This window comes from Chaetodon auriga, chromosome 3 (genome assembly GCF_051107435.1).
Source record: "Chaetodon auriga isolate fChaAug3 chromosome 3, fChaAug3.hap1, whole genome shotgun sequence".
NCBI classification, from domain to species: domain Eukaryota; kingdom Metazoa; phylum Chordata; class Actinopteri; order Chaetodontiformes; family Chaetodontidae; genus Chaetodon; species Chaetodon auriga.
The window spans coordinates 15,997,768-16,012,652 of NC_135076.1; the positions used below are offsets into that span (position 1 = coordinate 15,997,768).

Genomic DNA, 14,885 nt, shown 5'->3' on the forward strand with positions numbered 1-14,885 from the left:
CTTTATGTGAGTGCATTAAAGCAAATGGCAATAAAGTACTGTGTTTTGAATAGTTCAATAACTACAACACCAAATGTTTCCCCACGAGGCCCTATTCCCATTTACACAAATCCCCCAATTATTCACCAGTTTAGTGACACTTGGTATAGTATACACAAGGATTTTACACAAGGATGAATAAACCTCACAAGATCCCTGTCGCTTAATCACTGGAAGACTTTCTGAAGTGTAAGCTATGCTTAAAATGTAAACATATACACATATATGGAAATACAGCTTCTCTCCAACTCAATGCTGAGGACTGCAGCCTCAGATGGGCTCCCACATTTGACATGCTCTTTAAAGAATATGGCATCCTGGTATAGTTTCTATGCTGCTCAGAGTGTAAGCTTAGTTACAGCAGCATATCTCCCATCATCCAAAGATATTTAAGACACGTGTATTGGAGATCCAGTTCCCTCATTAGCATTGTGAGCTTGTGGTTGCCGCACTGTTTTACCTTGAGATGATCCAGAATCAGAATCAGAATCAGAAATACTTTATTGATCCCCGAGAGGAAATTGTTTTTGTTACAGGTGCTCCTTACAAGAATAAAATTAGAAAAGAAAAAAATAAAAAAAAAAATAAAAAAAAATATATACATACCGAGAACTGTAAGTATACACATAGACAAAAGCAAAAATAGATAATAAAAAGAGTGTAATCAGTAAAGAGTATATACAGTAAAGAATGTGCTTTCAAGGGTGTTTCCCTGTCTTTCAGAGTATGACTTACCTTAATAAATGCTGACCTACTAAAAAGAAAAAAATGAAGCATATATATATATAAAGGATTTGAGTAAGACTGATGATTACGTCCACTGTGTCCATTTGCCAAACTAATTAAAGTGGGGTAGCTATCACATCAATCTTAAACCAAGAACGTGATACAACTGCATTATGGCACAAACACGTTGTAAAACATCAGTGATGAGTAGGTAGCTAATGTGGTGATCACTGATCATCATAAGGTAAAAACTAATGTGAATTGTGTTTTCAAAACTCTTTTACATACCTTATAATTAAATATATTTCACGTTTGCTTTGAAAATTAAGTCTGAGAGATTTACAGTAGCCTGAAACACCGACCAGTGTTTGCTTTGCATACTAAAAAACTTTGTCAATGTTCATTTTGACTGGTTTAACCACCAAAAAAATAACAAGAATGGCATGTCTGGCAAATCTTTGATTTAGTGGAGAAAATAGGCTGTATTCCTCATTGACACGATGTATTCATCCGCTGCGCAGTATATTATGCAATGAGGCAGCAGGGCGAACAACGACCCAGGCGGAGTGATTTAGTGAGGACTACACCCAAGCGCCTGTCCGATTGCAGCGGCTTCTCTTCGTTGCCTAGACCAGAAGAAAGCCGGGACGTGACGGAGCCGGGGGGTTCTGTTTGCTGGAGGCCCGTTAAACCACTGATTAAAAACAGCTTCCTCGCAGTTTCTTCGTCGCTCAAGAGACGTTTGTGATCTAACTTGACGCTACGTATTTTTTCATCTTAGAACTAATTTCACAAACATGTCCTGGCAAAGCTACGTGGACAACCTGATGGCTGATGGCAGCTGCCAGGACGCAGCCATTGTTGGGTACACGGACGCCAAATACGTCTGGGCATCGTTTGTCGGCGGTACCTTTGCCAACATTACGGTTAGTATTATCTGTGTGTCAGTATCTAGGGTTACACGTGAGGAAAATATACGTTTTGCAAGCCCGTGCGTTTGTCTGCATAGCCAGGCCTTGGTTGAATGAGGATAAGGCGAGCAGTGTGGTAACGTACACATGGTATCCGGTGGTCACACATAAGATGCTTTGGCACGTATGCACTGTTGCTTTTCAGCCGACCGCCAGCGTTTGACATTTTTATCTCTTTACAGTAAATTTAACGGAACAAGTGGTCTCAACGTTCACGTTGTTTTTCATTTCGATACAACCGCCAAAGCAGCCACAGCCAACTCAAGCCAAGTCTAGCGATACCGCGAACTCGGGCTAAAAGGGCTAGCTTAGCAATGCTAGCAAGCTAGCTAGCGGCTGCTAGCCGTGTTTGCTTGTGAGACCGGTCAGACAAGATGAGCCAGTCGGACAAAGCATAGCCAATGTCGAGATTTTGTTCTGAATCAGGACCCAACCCAGTACATATTTTATCATAGTTTTTGATGTTTTTGAAACCGCTTAGTAATTCCTTTACCAGACAACACCGTCTGCCAGGAGTACTGTCCAGCAGCGTTCAACGTTAACGTAATTAGCAAGCTACAACTCGCGGTTAGCTCAAATCAGGCCGGTCATCCCCATTGGAAAATCATTATTAGCTAACGCTAATAGCGCAAAGTTAGCGGTGTTCACATGCGTTCTTGACGTGCTGGTGTGCTGTTGGTCTCTCTCGTTTTTTTCCTATTCGGCTTCTGTGAATCACACTGCCGCTACCGCCCCTTATTTTCCAAGATGGCGGATACACTCCCAGTTTCTTATTCATTTTGTTCATGGAGGCAAATCGACACATTTCGTCTTGCTATACTGGTAGCAGCGGTTTAGTTTGTGCACCGTATATTTCTTATGTTTTTGAGTGGACGCACGGAGACCTCAATATATGGCAGAACTCGTGTGAATCTTAACTTAGCTAAACAATCGTCTCAGGCGCTTCCCTGAACCTCCATTTTGTCTGTTAAATAAATTATCAGCCAGTAATTTAAATATTTCTCTGTAGGTATATGCACAACGAGTCACTATGTGAATGTAACAAACTCTAGTCGTTTTTGACCGACCTGATAGCTATGAAATGATAACCCTTGGACTAGACGTGAACTATGATCGAGTGTGCCGCTGTTCCTTGGGAGTGTCCTCCCTGACCACCGGGACAGAGTAACGTTATCCTTTAAAGGCACAAATTGTATAAATCGACACACTTGCATTTTCTTCCGTGTCTGTGTAAAGCCAGGGTTATTTGCCTACTTAGCAGCGTTAGCCAGCCTGTTTTTTGTCTCAGACGCGGTGATTAATGACATTTGCTAAACAAAATCGGTAGGAGGAATTCAGAAAGCTAACCCAGAATATGTGCAGCAGCGTCGCGAGCTTCATAAGCGAACAGAAAATTGGGTTCCCCATGGGGAGGCACGGTGAATGTAATTGGCTAACCTGGCTCCAACATGTAGCTAGCCGCCATGCTAACGTTATCTGAGGCAGTAGGATTTCCTTTTGAGTTTCCCGTTTTTTTCTGAAGGGTTTCGTGTGTGCCATGACTGTGCATTTCTGGAGTTGAGGGGCGACGCCTTTTGTTCTGCAGATTGGCTCAAAGAATAGACCCGGTTTAATAAACACGTTTTAATGGCGGTAGTGCGGTGATTTAGATTTTTGTGTCTGTAAGCAGCAGTGGTTAGAAAAAAATGCAATGTTAGCAGGAGTCATGCTTTTATAACTGAGATCTCAGCATGCTGTTTTTGTCAGCTGGAGTGGGCCTGTGAGGTTTCAGGACTTTCCCGTCACAGTATAATGGAGTCAGCTGTGCCTTTAAACAGACCATGCACTTTTTTTTCGTGTGGACACCCTTTCTCAATACTTGAGTACCATCTACTGTCCTAACCAACTTAGCAGAGAGAAGTAAAACAAAAAGTTTTCCAACACATCCTTGGTCGGACTCTGTCTTGACTTTTATATTTATTTTTTTAATTTGCAAGTCTTATTCTGTAAAATCCTAATCTTTCTTATTTCTTTCATTTTACTCATGTACCGATTAAGGTAAAGTGATAGCTGGCTGTCTTTAAGGTGTTAAACACTGATTTCATTTGAGAAGTTTGTGACATTGAATGATAATCAGAGCCCACAATCAGCCCTAATCACAATGCAGCCCTGTGTCTTAATTGAAATTCATCATACCTTTACTTACTGTTTAGGCAAGTTACAGAAGCAGTCCCTTGCTGTGGTTCACACTCAAATATCCTGTCCAAATAATATATGGTTACCCCCTTCTTTAGGATAAGATTTGATGTGTGATTATGGAAGTGGGACTTAAACATCTTTGCTAGATTCAGGATGTTTGGACATTTTTAATTAAGGGTGAGGCTTCACTTTAAGACCGCTGTTGATGCCCCCCATATTAATATTTTATGTTAAATATTTTGTAATTGGGTGCTGCACTAATGTAGAAAGGCCTTCAGGTAATAATCCTGTCACCAGAGGCTGGCTGAAATCTACTCCATATTTATTCTGCTGATTTCAGTGAAATCTTGCACCACAAAAGCATCCACTGTTCAACTCCACATTCATCCTCACAGTGCTCATTTTAATTTGAATCTGACATATAGACTGAAAAACTTCTCAGAAAAACAGCATGGTTTATTTAAAAGAATGTTATGACTGTATATAACCTCAAAAGTTGAGTTTTTCATGCTTTATAGTGTGGAGTTAATCATCTATTGTGAGATTAACTGAAGGAACTGACAATCTGCTGTCCCCTCCCATTTTTTCCACAGTGTTTTTTTTTTTTTAGTTAACCAAAAAGATTTACTGCTCCTTTTTAATTATCGCATGCATATCAGTTATGAGCAGCATAAATATGTTTTGGTAGACTTTTAAATGTTGTTAGAAGTCTAAATTCAATTCCAGTATTTTGAAGAGCACTGTAAGGTATTGCTTTTAGAGGGGAAAAAAGTTTGGAGCTAAGAGGATAGGGAGAGGAATTAAACTGTTTATTTGTGTGGTACTTAATGAGTCTCAAAGGCTTCACGGCGCCCACATTATGGAACAATGGATGAGAATTGTGTTCAATGCGAGCAAATAAAACGCCCACAAATCATCTCAAAAAAAAAAACAAGAATGACTCAAGAGACTCCACCTGAATTGATGGGCAGTTTGCATTGAGATTGGCAGAGATGTACATGCACCTGACTTGTTGATTTTTGTGGTCTCCCTTAGCCTGAAGAAATTGACGTGTTAATAGGAAAGGACCGGGAGGGCTTCTTCACCAGTGGGCTGACCTTAGGCAATAAAAAGTGCTCCGTAATCAGAGACAGCCTCCAAATTGACGGCGACTGGACAATGGATATCCGGACAAAGAGTCAAGGAGGAGAGCCAACATACAATGTTTCTGTAGGCAGAGCTGGCAAAGGTGAGCCCCACGTTCAGTGTTGTTTGTCGCATACATTTTAGTAGTGCTACAGTGACACCGTAGCCTGCTTTTGACATAGTGCCTTTAGTTTAGCCACATTGATAACTTATGTGTTGTCCATGCATGTGGGATAGATATTGAATGCGCCTTTCCTCAATATATGACATATACATCAACGCTAACAGGCTATGAATCACAGGATATTAACAGTGAATGTCATTTAATTATGATGGGGGAATGTGTGTATCTCAACTGAATGTAAACTTTAGGAATACACGGCTTGTTTTAGAGATGAAGGGCAAGTTGAGGGAAAATCTCCTTTATATCATGACTTCCCTCCATGCCCATAGTTTTGTCAGTTATAGCTGACAAAATTTTAATTTAACTTGGATGATTTCCGTTTTGTTAGCCTTGCCAAGGAAGCCTGTTTATCTTACAGATGAGCAAATTGCAACCCTAAAAAACTGATTCCATGTTTCTTGCACTTTCCCCTCTGTTATCAGTCTTGTATATCTGTTGTCTAGAGAGATTTTATGGTTCCATGCTCCTGATTTTTGCCCTTCTGATTCAATTCTATCAAGATTTAACTTGTCCTTTTTCTTAGGTATTCACTGATTCAGAATTTCGCAACTTTAATACATGACAGCAAACTCTATGATAAAACTTTCAGGGTGTAATTGCATTATATTCTTAATTTGCGGAGTTGGAGTTGCATAATTTAAAATAGTAAAATCCATTTCGGGGTACTGTTTTGCTCTAAACTTCCAACAGCAATGGGTTGTTCAGTCAAATTGAAGATGTATCAGTTGGCTGTAACTTCCACAAGCTGGATCTTTGTGAACCAGGACAACAATAAATCTGGGACATGATTTGTGCTGTGCATAGCTGAAGTATTTCACCGCAGTGGTCACAACTCACTCATTGATCTCTCTTTGAAGGCTGATTTATTTTAAATTAAATGTTTGAAATAAATGTCAAATATTAACATAATTAATAGGTATTCTATGTTTACATGAAAATGAACACTGATTTGATGCATAAATCACATGAAGTCCTCGGAATTAAAACCATAGACGCCTACAGATGTTTTCATTGAAGAGCTTTAAATACACTTGCTGTCAAAACTGTAAAATGTGACAATTAGGAGGTGACAGCTCTTCACATTAGCGATGATAAATTCTCTTTGTATCACACAAACATCGGTACCATTTTAGGAAATTGAAGTTAAGTCCTTTTATGGACTTGCCTGAGAGTTGTGCCAGTTTTCATGTTGCCTGTATGGGCCCCGACACCCTGTCCTCCCCACTTTCCTCAGACACTACTAAAACGTACAGGTGAGACCGTAACTGGTTCCTATTCTCCACACACTGGACTCACTCTTTGAGCCAGAATTTCCTAAAAACTTCCTGAACTGCATGCATCTTCCTCCTTCCTGGTTAACACACCCTGACCCTCAAAAGTATGAATCTGTTTCCCTGCTCACATGCTTCCACTGTGTTCCTGTTAAAATGTGTATTCAGGCACTTCAGGGCTCTTACATGTATTGAGGAGAGGTACCACAAGCATGCTCCTGTATCTGCATGTGTGCTGCATTAGTCATGGTTGTTAGTATTCGGTAGAAGCTTCACTTTCCTATTCTTTGCTGCTGGCATGGTGTATATTGATTACAGATGAAACAATAAAGACCAGGCTCTTACTGTGTAGTGCAGTAAACTCATTAGTGGAGACTAGTTCACGTTGCTCTACACCACCAGCCACTTGAAAGAGTACCACATCCATACCTGGTTGCTTGTCAACGAAAATGGTGAAAGAAGCTGATTGGCAGCCATTGGGAACTTAGTTTGCCTTCTGCCCAGGATGAAGTTTGAGATTTGTCAAATGAAATCCATCAGAAAAGATATGTGCTGAATATATTCTGGTCATTGCAATTTGTGCTTTCAGACAAGTGATGTGGATTTGACCAAACCGTTACAGTAGTGTAAAATGTATATTTAGTGAAGGGAAGAATGCATTCATATAATGGTCACCTATTGCACAATTGCTTTCAGCAAGTTGTATTCAGGGCTGTTTCAAAAGAACTGTGGTACAATATTACCTAACGTCACCTGGCCTTTTTTAAGAATTTGTGTAGCACAACTTAATTGGGCCTGGGTCTTGTCAAATTGTGATTTGTTTGGCTCGAGTCCAATAATGATCCTTGCTGAGGCCAGACCACACAGATGTGGGAAATTGTTTCCTTTTATCAATACTTTGGTGAAATATCAAATTTTGCTTTCCGTCTACATAGAAGTCAGTAGATATTAGAGTCAACATATGAGGTAAACATGGGAGCACAAGCGTACAGACTGACAAACAGCTTTGCATGTGTCCTTTACATTTATTCTCATGCTTTACTCACACTCTGTCTTCCCAATTGTAATGTGTGATGTCTTGTTGTTTCACCACCAGCAGCACTGATAAGAAAATGAATGTTTGGGCTCAGTGCAGCCTTCAGACCAAAGTGCGGCTATGCTTTTTTGTGCCATTGTCCTCCTTTAGCTGTCCTTGTCTGCCTGTTGCTTTGAGCTCTGTGCTCTTCTCTTTTCACTTGTGTGATCTCCGCACCTTCTCTAAATGTCCCTTCTCTGTCTCTTTTCTTTCAGTCTTGGTCTTGGTAATGGGCAAAGAAGGGGTCCATGGAGGCGGATTGAATAAGAAGGCATACTCGATGGCAAAATACTTGAGGGATTCAGGGTTTTAGTTTAGTTTTGACGTAGCTTATGTGACGTAGTTGAGGGAGAGAAAAAAACAAACAAAAAGGAAAACAAAAAACACAAAACGTAAAAAAAATACGTAAAAAAAAAAACAAATTACTGTCAAGTTCATTTTCCCGCCTCAACAGTCCCATTAAACAAAGTCCCAGGAGCATTTTTAACAAGTGCAGGGTCCAGACTCTGTCCTCAACAATGTAGCCCCACATTTAGCAAGGTTGCAATAAACAAGTATTTTATTTTCCAGCCCTGCTATCACCATGTCTGTTCATTTATTTTGTTGTTTTTTTTCCTTTGTGTACTCCAGCATTGGTTTTTGTCATGGGGAAGGAAGGTGTCCATGGAGGGCAGCTCAACAAGAAAGCATTTCAGATGGCTGAATACCTGAGGAAGTCTGGATACTAAAGCAGCCTGTACCCAGCCACCTAGCAGCTCACCCTTACCACCCTGTTGCATTTCACACTACTTCCAGTCCTAGTTGGTAGTTACTTTGTTTTTCTTTTTCTGCCTTCCCGCCTCCCCATTTGTTATCCCATATTTTGTTGTCATCTTCCCCTAACCCGTCCTCTTCCCTCAACACACTTGGGCTGTGTACTCTTACCCCCTTGAGCACTATAAGTTGATCCATAGCAAAGATGAGCATGTTGCTAACAGGATGTCATGACAAATCTGTACTTAACCAAGACCAGCAAAAAAAAAAAAACACTCTGGCCAAACACCTGGACAACGAAGGCTATAGCGTCAATTTGAAGTAGATATTTCTTTGTTTTCTCTCTGTCACGGTGCCCATTACTTAAATCCCCCTCAAACCTGATCATACACACTCCCTCCCCGAGCAGCCAATGCCTTTGGAGCACTTGAGCACTAACCAAGCTCGTCATGTCTTCCTCTTCTATTTCCCCCCATCATGTCCGGGAGGACAGACTGTGTGCATATCTCGGTCCGCTGTCGTTTCCCCTCTCACATCCACCACTGCCCCCCTCCACACTCCCCCTGCCAAAATTTTCAGTTCCCCCCATTTCCCCATCCTGTTTGCTCAAAGCAGGCAACAATACAAACCTCACAGGAGACGCTCGTCTTCATCAAACACCGCACACACACACCATCCAACCAGTCCCTAACTCCTCTTTCAGATTCACTACTCTGTCCTGACTACATTTTCTAAAAGGGGAGTAGCGTGTGCATGTGTGTGAGTGTGTGTGTGGGGGGTGTGTGTGCTTGGATTGGCTCAGTTAATCATCACGAGCCGGAGTTGCGAGTGTTGGTGTCGTCCAGGTGCTGGTAGCCTCTCCTCCCGTCATCACGACCTCCCCGACTACACGAGAACCCATGGACATTCCACAGTAACAATGGCTCAGGCACTTAATACTGTTTTTGTTTGCCAGCTCCTGTAATATATTTTTTTTTCTTTCATTTTTTTTTCAAAGGCTGCCATTTTTGGACAGTAGAAATCCCAGCATATAACCATCTGGAGTGTGTCCAGTTTGAATTTTTTTTCTTTTTATAGGACCAAGTGTAGTCAAAGCTCGGGTGTTTATACTATTGCTCTAAATCATGTGAGGGATGACTGCTAACTTTTTCTGATGAAGGAAACTCTAACCACACAGTAATGCTTACTATGGTTAAAAATTTATGAAGCTACAGGGGAGGTAAGGGTGGGAGTATCTGATGATAATTCTCATTTCATTTTTTTTTTTTCTTTTTTGTCGTTTAGAAAACCAACAACTGCATTTGTACAAACCCATGCTGTGTTGACAACTACAAAACTGTGGAATAAATTGCCTTCTACTCTATAGTCAGCTGAGCTCTGGGGTATCACACGGTCTGTCCACGCTCAGTACTGCTAACTGTAACGTCCAACTGAGGAAAAAAAAAACCTTTCAAAAGTAGAAATGACACTCAATGGGAGATGGGATTGGTTGGAACAAAAACGCTTATGGTTGTCTTGTTGAAACTTAACTGCAGAACCTGTGTATCCTGTGCCATAATGTAGAGAGATCTGTTGCTGTTCTAAGATGGATTTTACCCACTGTCCACTAAAGACGTCATTTCATTGGCACTTTCTTTTTCTTTAGCTTCAGCTCCACTGTTTAGGCCTTGTGGGATATGTGTACTCATAAACAAAAAAAAAAAAAAAAAAACCTGTTTCAAGTCCTGTTGGCTGATTTATGTTCGTTTCCTTTTCCTCACCACTTTTTTTTCTTACATCTGGGATACAGTCTCTTTAATGCATCTGATTTCATATGCATAAAACCAAGAAATGCCATAAATTGATTTATCACCTTGTTTACAGACAGATCAAATAAATTTATTCCAACCAGATAAAAGTTTGCTGTCCCTCTTTTTTTTCCCACACTCAGTGTTGCCTCTTGAATAGTTCAGCATTTTGGGAAATATGCTTTTTTTACTTTCATGCCAACATCAGCTGAGTCGATTGGATGTCACTCAAGCCTGAACGCTAAAACACGAAGCTTCAGCCAGTTAGCTTAGCACAAAGACTGGAAACAGGGCCAGCGGTTAGCCTTACTTACCAAAGTCCTGTTTCTTCATGGTCGTTCACTCGCAGTGTTTAGACTTGGATATACGGCTGTTTGAGTTTCAAAGTTCATTCCTGTCCTAAGGAACAGCAGTTGACAAAAACACACTCGCCCTAAGGTCCATTCATTGGCTGCTCTTGAGCTTTTGATATCACATGATATCAGCAGATTAAGATTTGAAACTCGACTTTTAACACAACATGGGTGAGAAGCTGGTAAAGCCCAGAAAAGGTGGGCCAACAACCACGTGACTTGATTGACAGATCAGAACAGCTACTGAATGGACTCCAGGATGAGGATTTTTTTTTTTTTTTTTTTTTTTCTCAACTGGTGGTGTCACTTAGGTTGGAGGCACGTTTGAAAGCAGGGAAAACCCTATCTTTATTATTTCTTGGGGCATTTAAGGCTTTTTATTAAAAAGCTAACAAAGTGGAGCGAGGATAAAGAGAAAACAAGACACTAAACGGGGTTCATGGTCGGCGCTTTAAGCCCTGAGGTCACCCCGGAAAAGCCTCATCTTGTCTGTAGAGGTAAAATTGCGCTCTTTAACTGAGAAATTAGTGATAGTTGACGAGTGTAGAGGTCCTATAATTTCCACTTTGTAATGAGCCATGCCAGACTTCAGCAGGCTGATTTCTATCAGATAACCAGCTCATTACGCTCAACGAGTTTACTGGAGCTGATGTGTTTGCTTGTTGAAGCCCAGCAGAATTCTACAGAGTCCTCAGTGCAAACAGGATGCATTACGTCGTGTTTTCAGTGTCATGAAAACCAAGTGAACGACTGCCCGTGAGAAGTTTGTCAAGTGTCGTTTTCATTTTATTGAAGTGAATTCAGATCGAGTACATACATGAGCAGGAAAAAAAACACAAGACAAATCTGAACTGAAAAAGGCAACAGGTCTCATGAACAAAAATCAAGCAATGTTACGAAAAAAACGGATTGACTATAAACCGTATTAAAACGAGATAAGGTTAAGTTGAACGTTTACAAGGCCTATCAACAAATAACTGCTCGTGTTAAATTGAGTGATAGGTCTGGAGCAGCCAAAAGAAGTTTACCACAGGCGGCGTGGACGTCTCTCCACGCCTTCGTCGACATGATGTGACGTCACACGGAGAAGAACATTCTGTGTTTTGAATGAGTTTCTCAAACTGGTTTGGCTTCAGTTTCTCTTTGAGACTCATCGTAACAGACAAACCGTGGCACAAAACACAGACAGGAGCACCTACGCTCCTCCATACGTCAGGCTAGAAATAAATTGGCAAAACCATATTTGCTTTAAATGTTTCTATACTTGCTGAATGTTAGTTTAATTTTACAAAAAGTATGCTGCATAGCGGTTCAAGGAGTGTCAGTGGAGCATGAGCACGTATGTACAATAATGAAAGTTCCCCATCGTTGAAGGACAGGAGATAATCAAAGGTAAAGATGGAACTTATGGTGATCTATACTTTTATTTACACAGTACTTTTACTGAACGTTGTGTCAAGTGTGATCTTGTGTTTTTAGGGACCTCGGGATTTTTCCACCCATCTCTGTATCACCCCCTCAGGACTGAATCGAGTACAGTATAACAGTCTACTGTACGAGTGTCACCAGCCTCTCAGACATGCTCACTGACTTCCTGTCACACACTTGGAAATCCGAACTTCATTCAATCATGTTAGAAATAAAACTTGCAGAACTTGTAGGGAGGATACATTACAATGTCATGTAAGCGGTGAAAGAAGAATTCGGATGATGAATCTGTTTCGTGACCCCCAACGAAAGTCTCTGCAGCTGTGAGGTTGGGGTGGGCGGGCGGGGTTTTTAGCGACTGGTCAGGCCAGCCACCTATCAGTCAAGCTCGGGGCAGGTCGTGCTCGTGGCCTTCAGAGCAGGGCTGCTGCATCTGCACCACCACAGTCTCCACGGTGACCTCTTCCTCGCTGTCGCTGCTGTCCAGCTCGTCGTCCTCGTACTCGGAGGACTCCTGGTCCTGCTCCGAGCGCGACGCCCCCGACATGGTGCCGAAGGAGTGGGCGCTGGTGGAGGCCAGGGAGCGCAGCAGCGGGGTGCTCTCTGACACCTCCTCGTTCTCGTCAGGGCCGCTGTCCCCCTCCTCTGAGTCAGAGTCGGAGTCGCCCTGCGAGGGGACCACTTTCTGCTTGCACACCGGACACGTCTTCTTAGTTTTGGTCAGCCAGGGGTCCACACACTTACTGTGGTAGGCTGAGGACAACAAAGGTACGAGCAGTGGAGAGGTTAATCATTCTGATTACGCAGCAACTTAACAGCTTGAGAAGTCCACTGTGGCGTGGACGGTCACCGCTCTAAGACAGGTTAACGACTCACGCAGAGTGAAGAAGTGTTCAGACTCACCGTGAGAACATGGCAGGACTCGGAGTTTGTCCCCTTCTTCATATTCGTCCAGGCAGATGGCGCACACGTCGTAATTGTCCCCTGGGTGAAAAACACAAGACACGTCCATCGTCTGTCTGCTTTAACTGAACGCACCTCTAAGAACGTGCTTCATTACTGTCACATACCTGTACGGCTCTGACACAGTAAGAAATTCACAGTCACACACTACTATACTGATACATATACCGCAACCCAGTATTTCCAGTTAGAATATATTTTGATTTGCATCAAGTGGCCATTGTATAGGTGTGATCATCCACTGTGACCTCCACCGTGCAGATACGACAAATAATGCATGAATTCAGAGATGATTATTTTTCAATAATTGCATGGCTCATCTTCCGTGAGTAGGTGGAGGTGAGAAGGCTAATGGCTCAGGTGAGGGCTGTGAGTATGTATCCAGGTTATTAGGAGCTCCAGCTGTTTTAAATTTCCTTAAATTCTTTGTCACTTTCCCCAAATATGTCCCAGCAGCCAGCCATCCAATCCTCAGCCTACAGGGAGAGTCACTGCTGAACGGCCAGCACTGCGTTTCCTGACTCAGAGGAGGTGCAAAGCCTCTCTGTGCACTAAAAGCTCAGGAATTTATCAACGCACTCCCTTTCAAATTCCACAGAGTTCTTCTCCCTCTCCTTCCTCTTCCCTGGCCGGGCTGGACGGAGGGAGGGAGGGAGCCGGGCTGTGGGCCGCTGTGTTTATGTAAGCTCTAAATGAGCATGTTTTCCCCCGACCGGGCTCTCTGTGTCCGTGCCAGGGCTGCATGTGACCGTATAAGGATGGGGAGTCGCATCGAGCGGAGCCCCCCTCCTCCACCTCCTCCTCCTCCTCTTCCTCTGAGCGTCAGCAACTTCAACTCCGGGCGATGTTTTCAACTCTGCTCCTTCTCCTTCTCCCTCTCCACATCCGCTCTTCCCTCTCCTCATCACTATCATACTCTTGTTTTTTGACCCAACACTTGTCTTGTTTCCTCTTTTTTTTGACATTAGTCCAGAAGCAGCCTCCATCTTTTCCCCGTCTTTCCCGCTCGCCCAGGCCAGTGCTGGAGCGTCGGGGTGAGGGAGAGGGAAAGTTTGTGCAGGCGTGGATCCAGCATGCACTCAGGAAATGCTGAACTGTGGCACTAACTGAGCTATTCTGAGTGAGGCAGAGAGCTTCAGTGGCTCTGTGAACTCAGAGGCTGCTCTGTGGAGATGACGTGAACGGGGCTGAGTATCGTTTCAAATGTGTCAAAACAGATGCCGTTCCAACACCTTAAAGGGTCATTCTGGGTTGGGTCTCGCTGTTGTAGTTTGGGCCGTCATTCGTTGAGGTGATAACACTCCGCTCAGCGAGTTCATTGGTGACATCAGACAATGGTATGACAAAGTAATTAATTAATAAAGGGGCAAGAAACAGGAGCGGCCAGACAAAACAAACCCCGTTAGGAAGAGGTTATCAGCCATACTGTGCTGTACAGCAGCATCGCAGTGAGCTGATCACCTTCATAGCTCGGCTTTGAGTTTCCATTTGTGTAATGTGTTGCAAGGAGATGCCCAACGCCCTGAAATACTTCTGGGTCCACTCACTTTTTTATTTTTTATTTTTATTTTAACTTCAGATAAAGTAGTTCAGAGGTCAGCAATTACTTCAAAAGTGACTGATTACAAGTCTGTGATCGGGGCCAAAGTAAGGGTCCCTAAAATAATATCATGGTTCAGGGTATTTCTGCGATAATGGTGTTCTTGAAAACATGACAAGATACGGAGAACAACCTGCTGTAGCCTAGCAGCCATGTTCTTGCAACTTCACCACATGAATGTCAAGTGACACGACTTCCCATGTCGTAACCACGAGCTCGAAGGCGGCATAGCTCCTCCACTGTGGAGCTGCGAGCAAAGTTACCTTCACTCTCATGCTGTACTGTGTCACACAGTATGTCTTGCTACGTCACATTGTTCAGTCAGTCAGTACTGACATTAGTAATCAATCCCCTGCACCAGCGTCAACAAGACGAATACGAGGATTTTGTTTTTAAAGATGTGGACACTGTCATGTGCTCAGTTGACTGCAA

At 42.6% G+C, this 14,885-nt stretch overlaps 2 protein-coding genes across 3 annotated transcripts in view; one reads left to right on the plus strand and one right to left on the minus strand.

Moving 5' to 3' along the window:
- The first annotated feature begins 1,375 nt into the window (after nt 1-1,375).
- Nucleotides 1,376-10,220, plus strand: LOC143317912 (profilin-2-like). 2 transcript variants are annotated; one of them, XM_076725785.1, is made up of 3 exons: nt 1,376-1,691; nt 4,950-5,142; nt 7,785-10,220. In XM_076725785.1, exons 1-3 carry the CDS (start codon nt 1,563-1,565, stop codon nt 7,880-7,882), a joined length of 420 nt encoding a protein of 139 aa, XP_076581900.1. In that variant the 5' UTR covers nt 1,376-1,562; the 3' UTR covers nt 7,883-10,220. The 2 variants fall into 2 exon arrangements, with proteins under 2 accessions (XP_076581900.1, XP_076581899.1); XM_076725784.1 differs by having other exon boundaries at nt 1,387-1,691; nt 8,200-10,220.
- Nucleotides 10,221-11,219: 999 nt separating this feature from the next.
- Nucleotides 11,220-14,885, minus strand: part of rnf13 (ring finger protein 13) — a 40,504-nt gene continuing 36,838 nt past the window's right edge. The window contains exons 9-10 of the mRNA XM_076725786.1: nt 12,794-12,874; nt 11,220-12,643 (exon numbers count right to left, since the gene is read on the minus strand). Coding sequence (XP_076581901.1) covers nt 12,273-12,643; nt 12,794-12,874 — 452 coding nt within the window. The 3' untranslated portion in view covers nt 11,220-12,272. The remainder of the gene's footprint in view (nt 12,644-12,793; nt 12,875-14,885) is intronic.

Excerpts from the sequence above, each read along its gene's own strand:
- LOC143317912 (XM_076725785.1), top strand. The coding sequence starts at position 1,563 with ATGTCCTGGCAAAGCTACGTGGACAACCTGATGGCTGATGGCAGCTGC. Across the intron at positions 1,692-4,949 it reads GTACCTTTGCCAACATTACG|CCTGAAGAAATTGACGTGTT; the intron begins GTTAGTATTATC and ends GGTCTCCCTTAG. Across the intron at positions 5,143-7,784 it reads TGTAGGCAGAGCTGGCAAAG|TCTTGGTCTTGGTAATGGGC; the intron begins GTGAGCCCCACG and ends CTTTTCTTTCAG.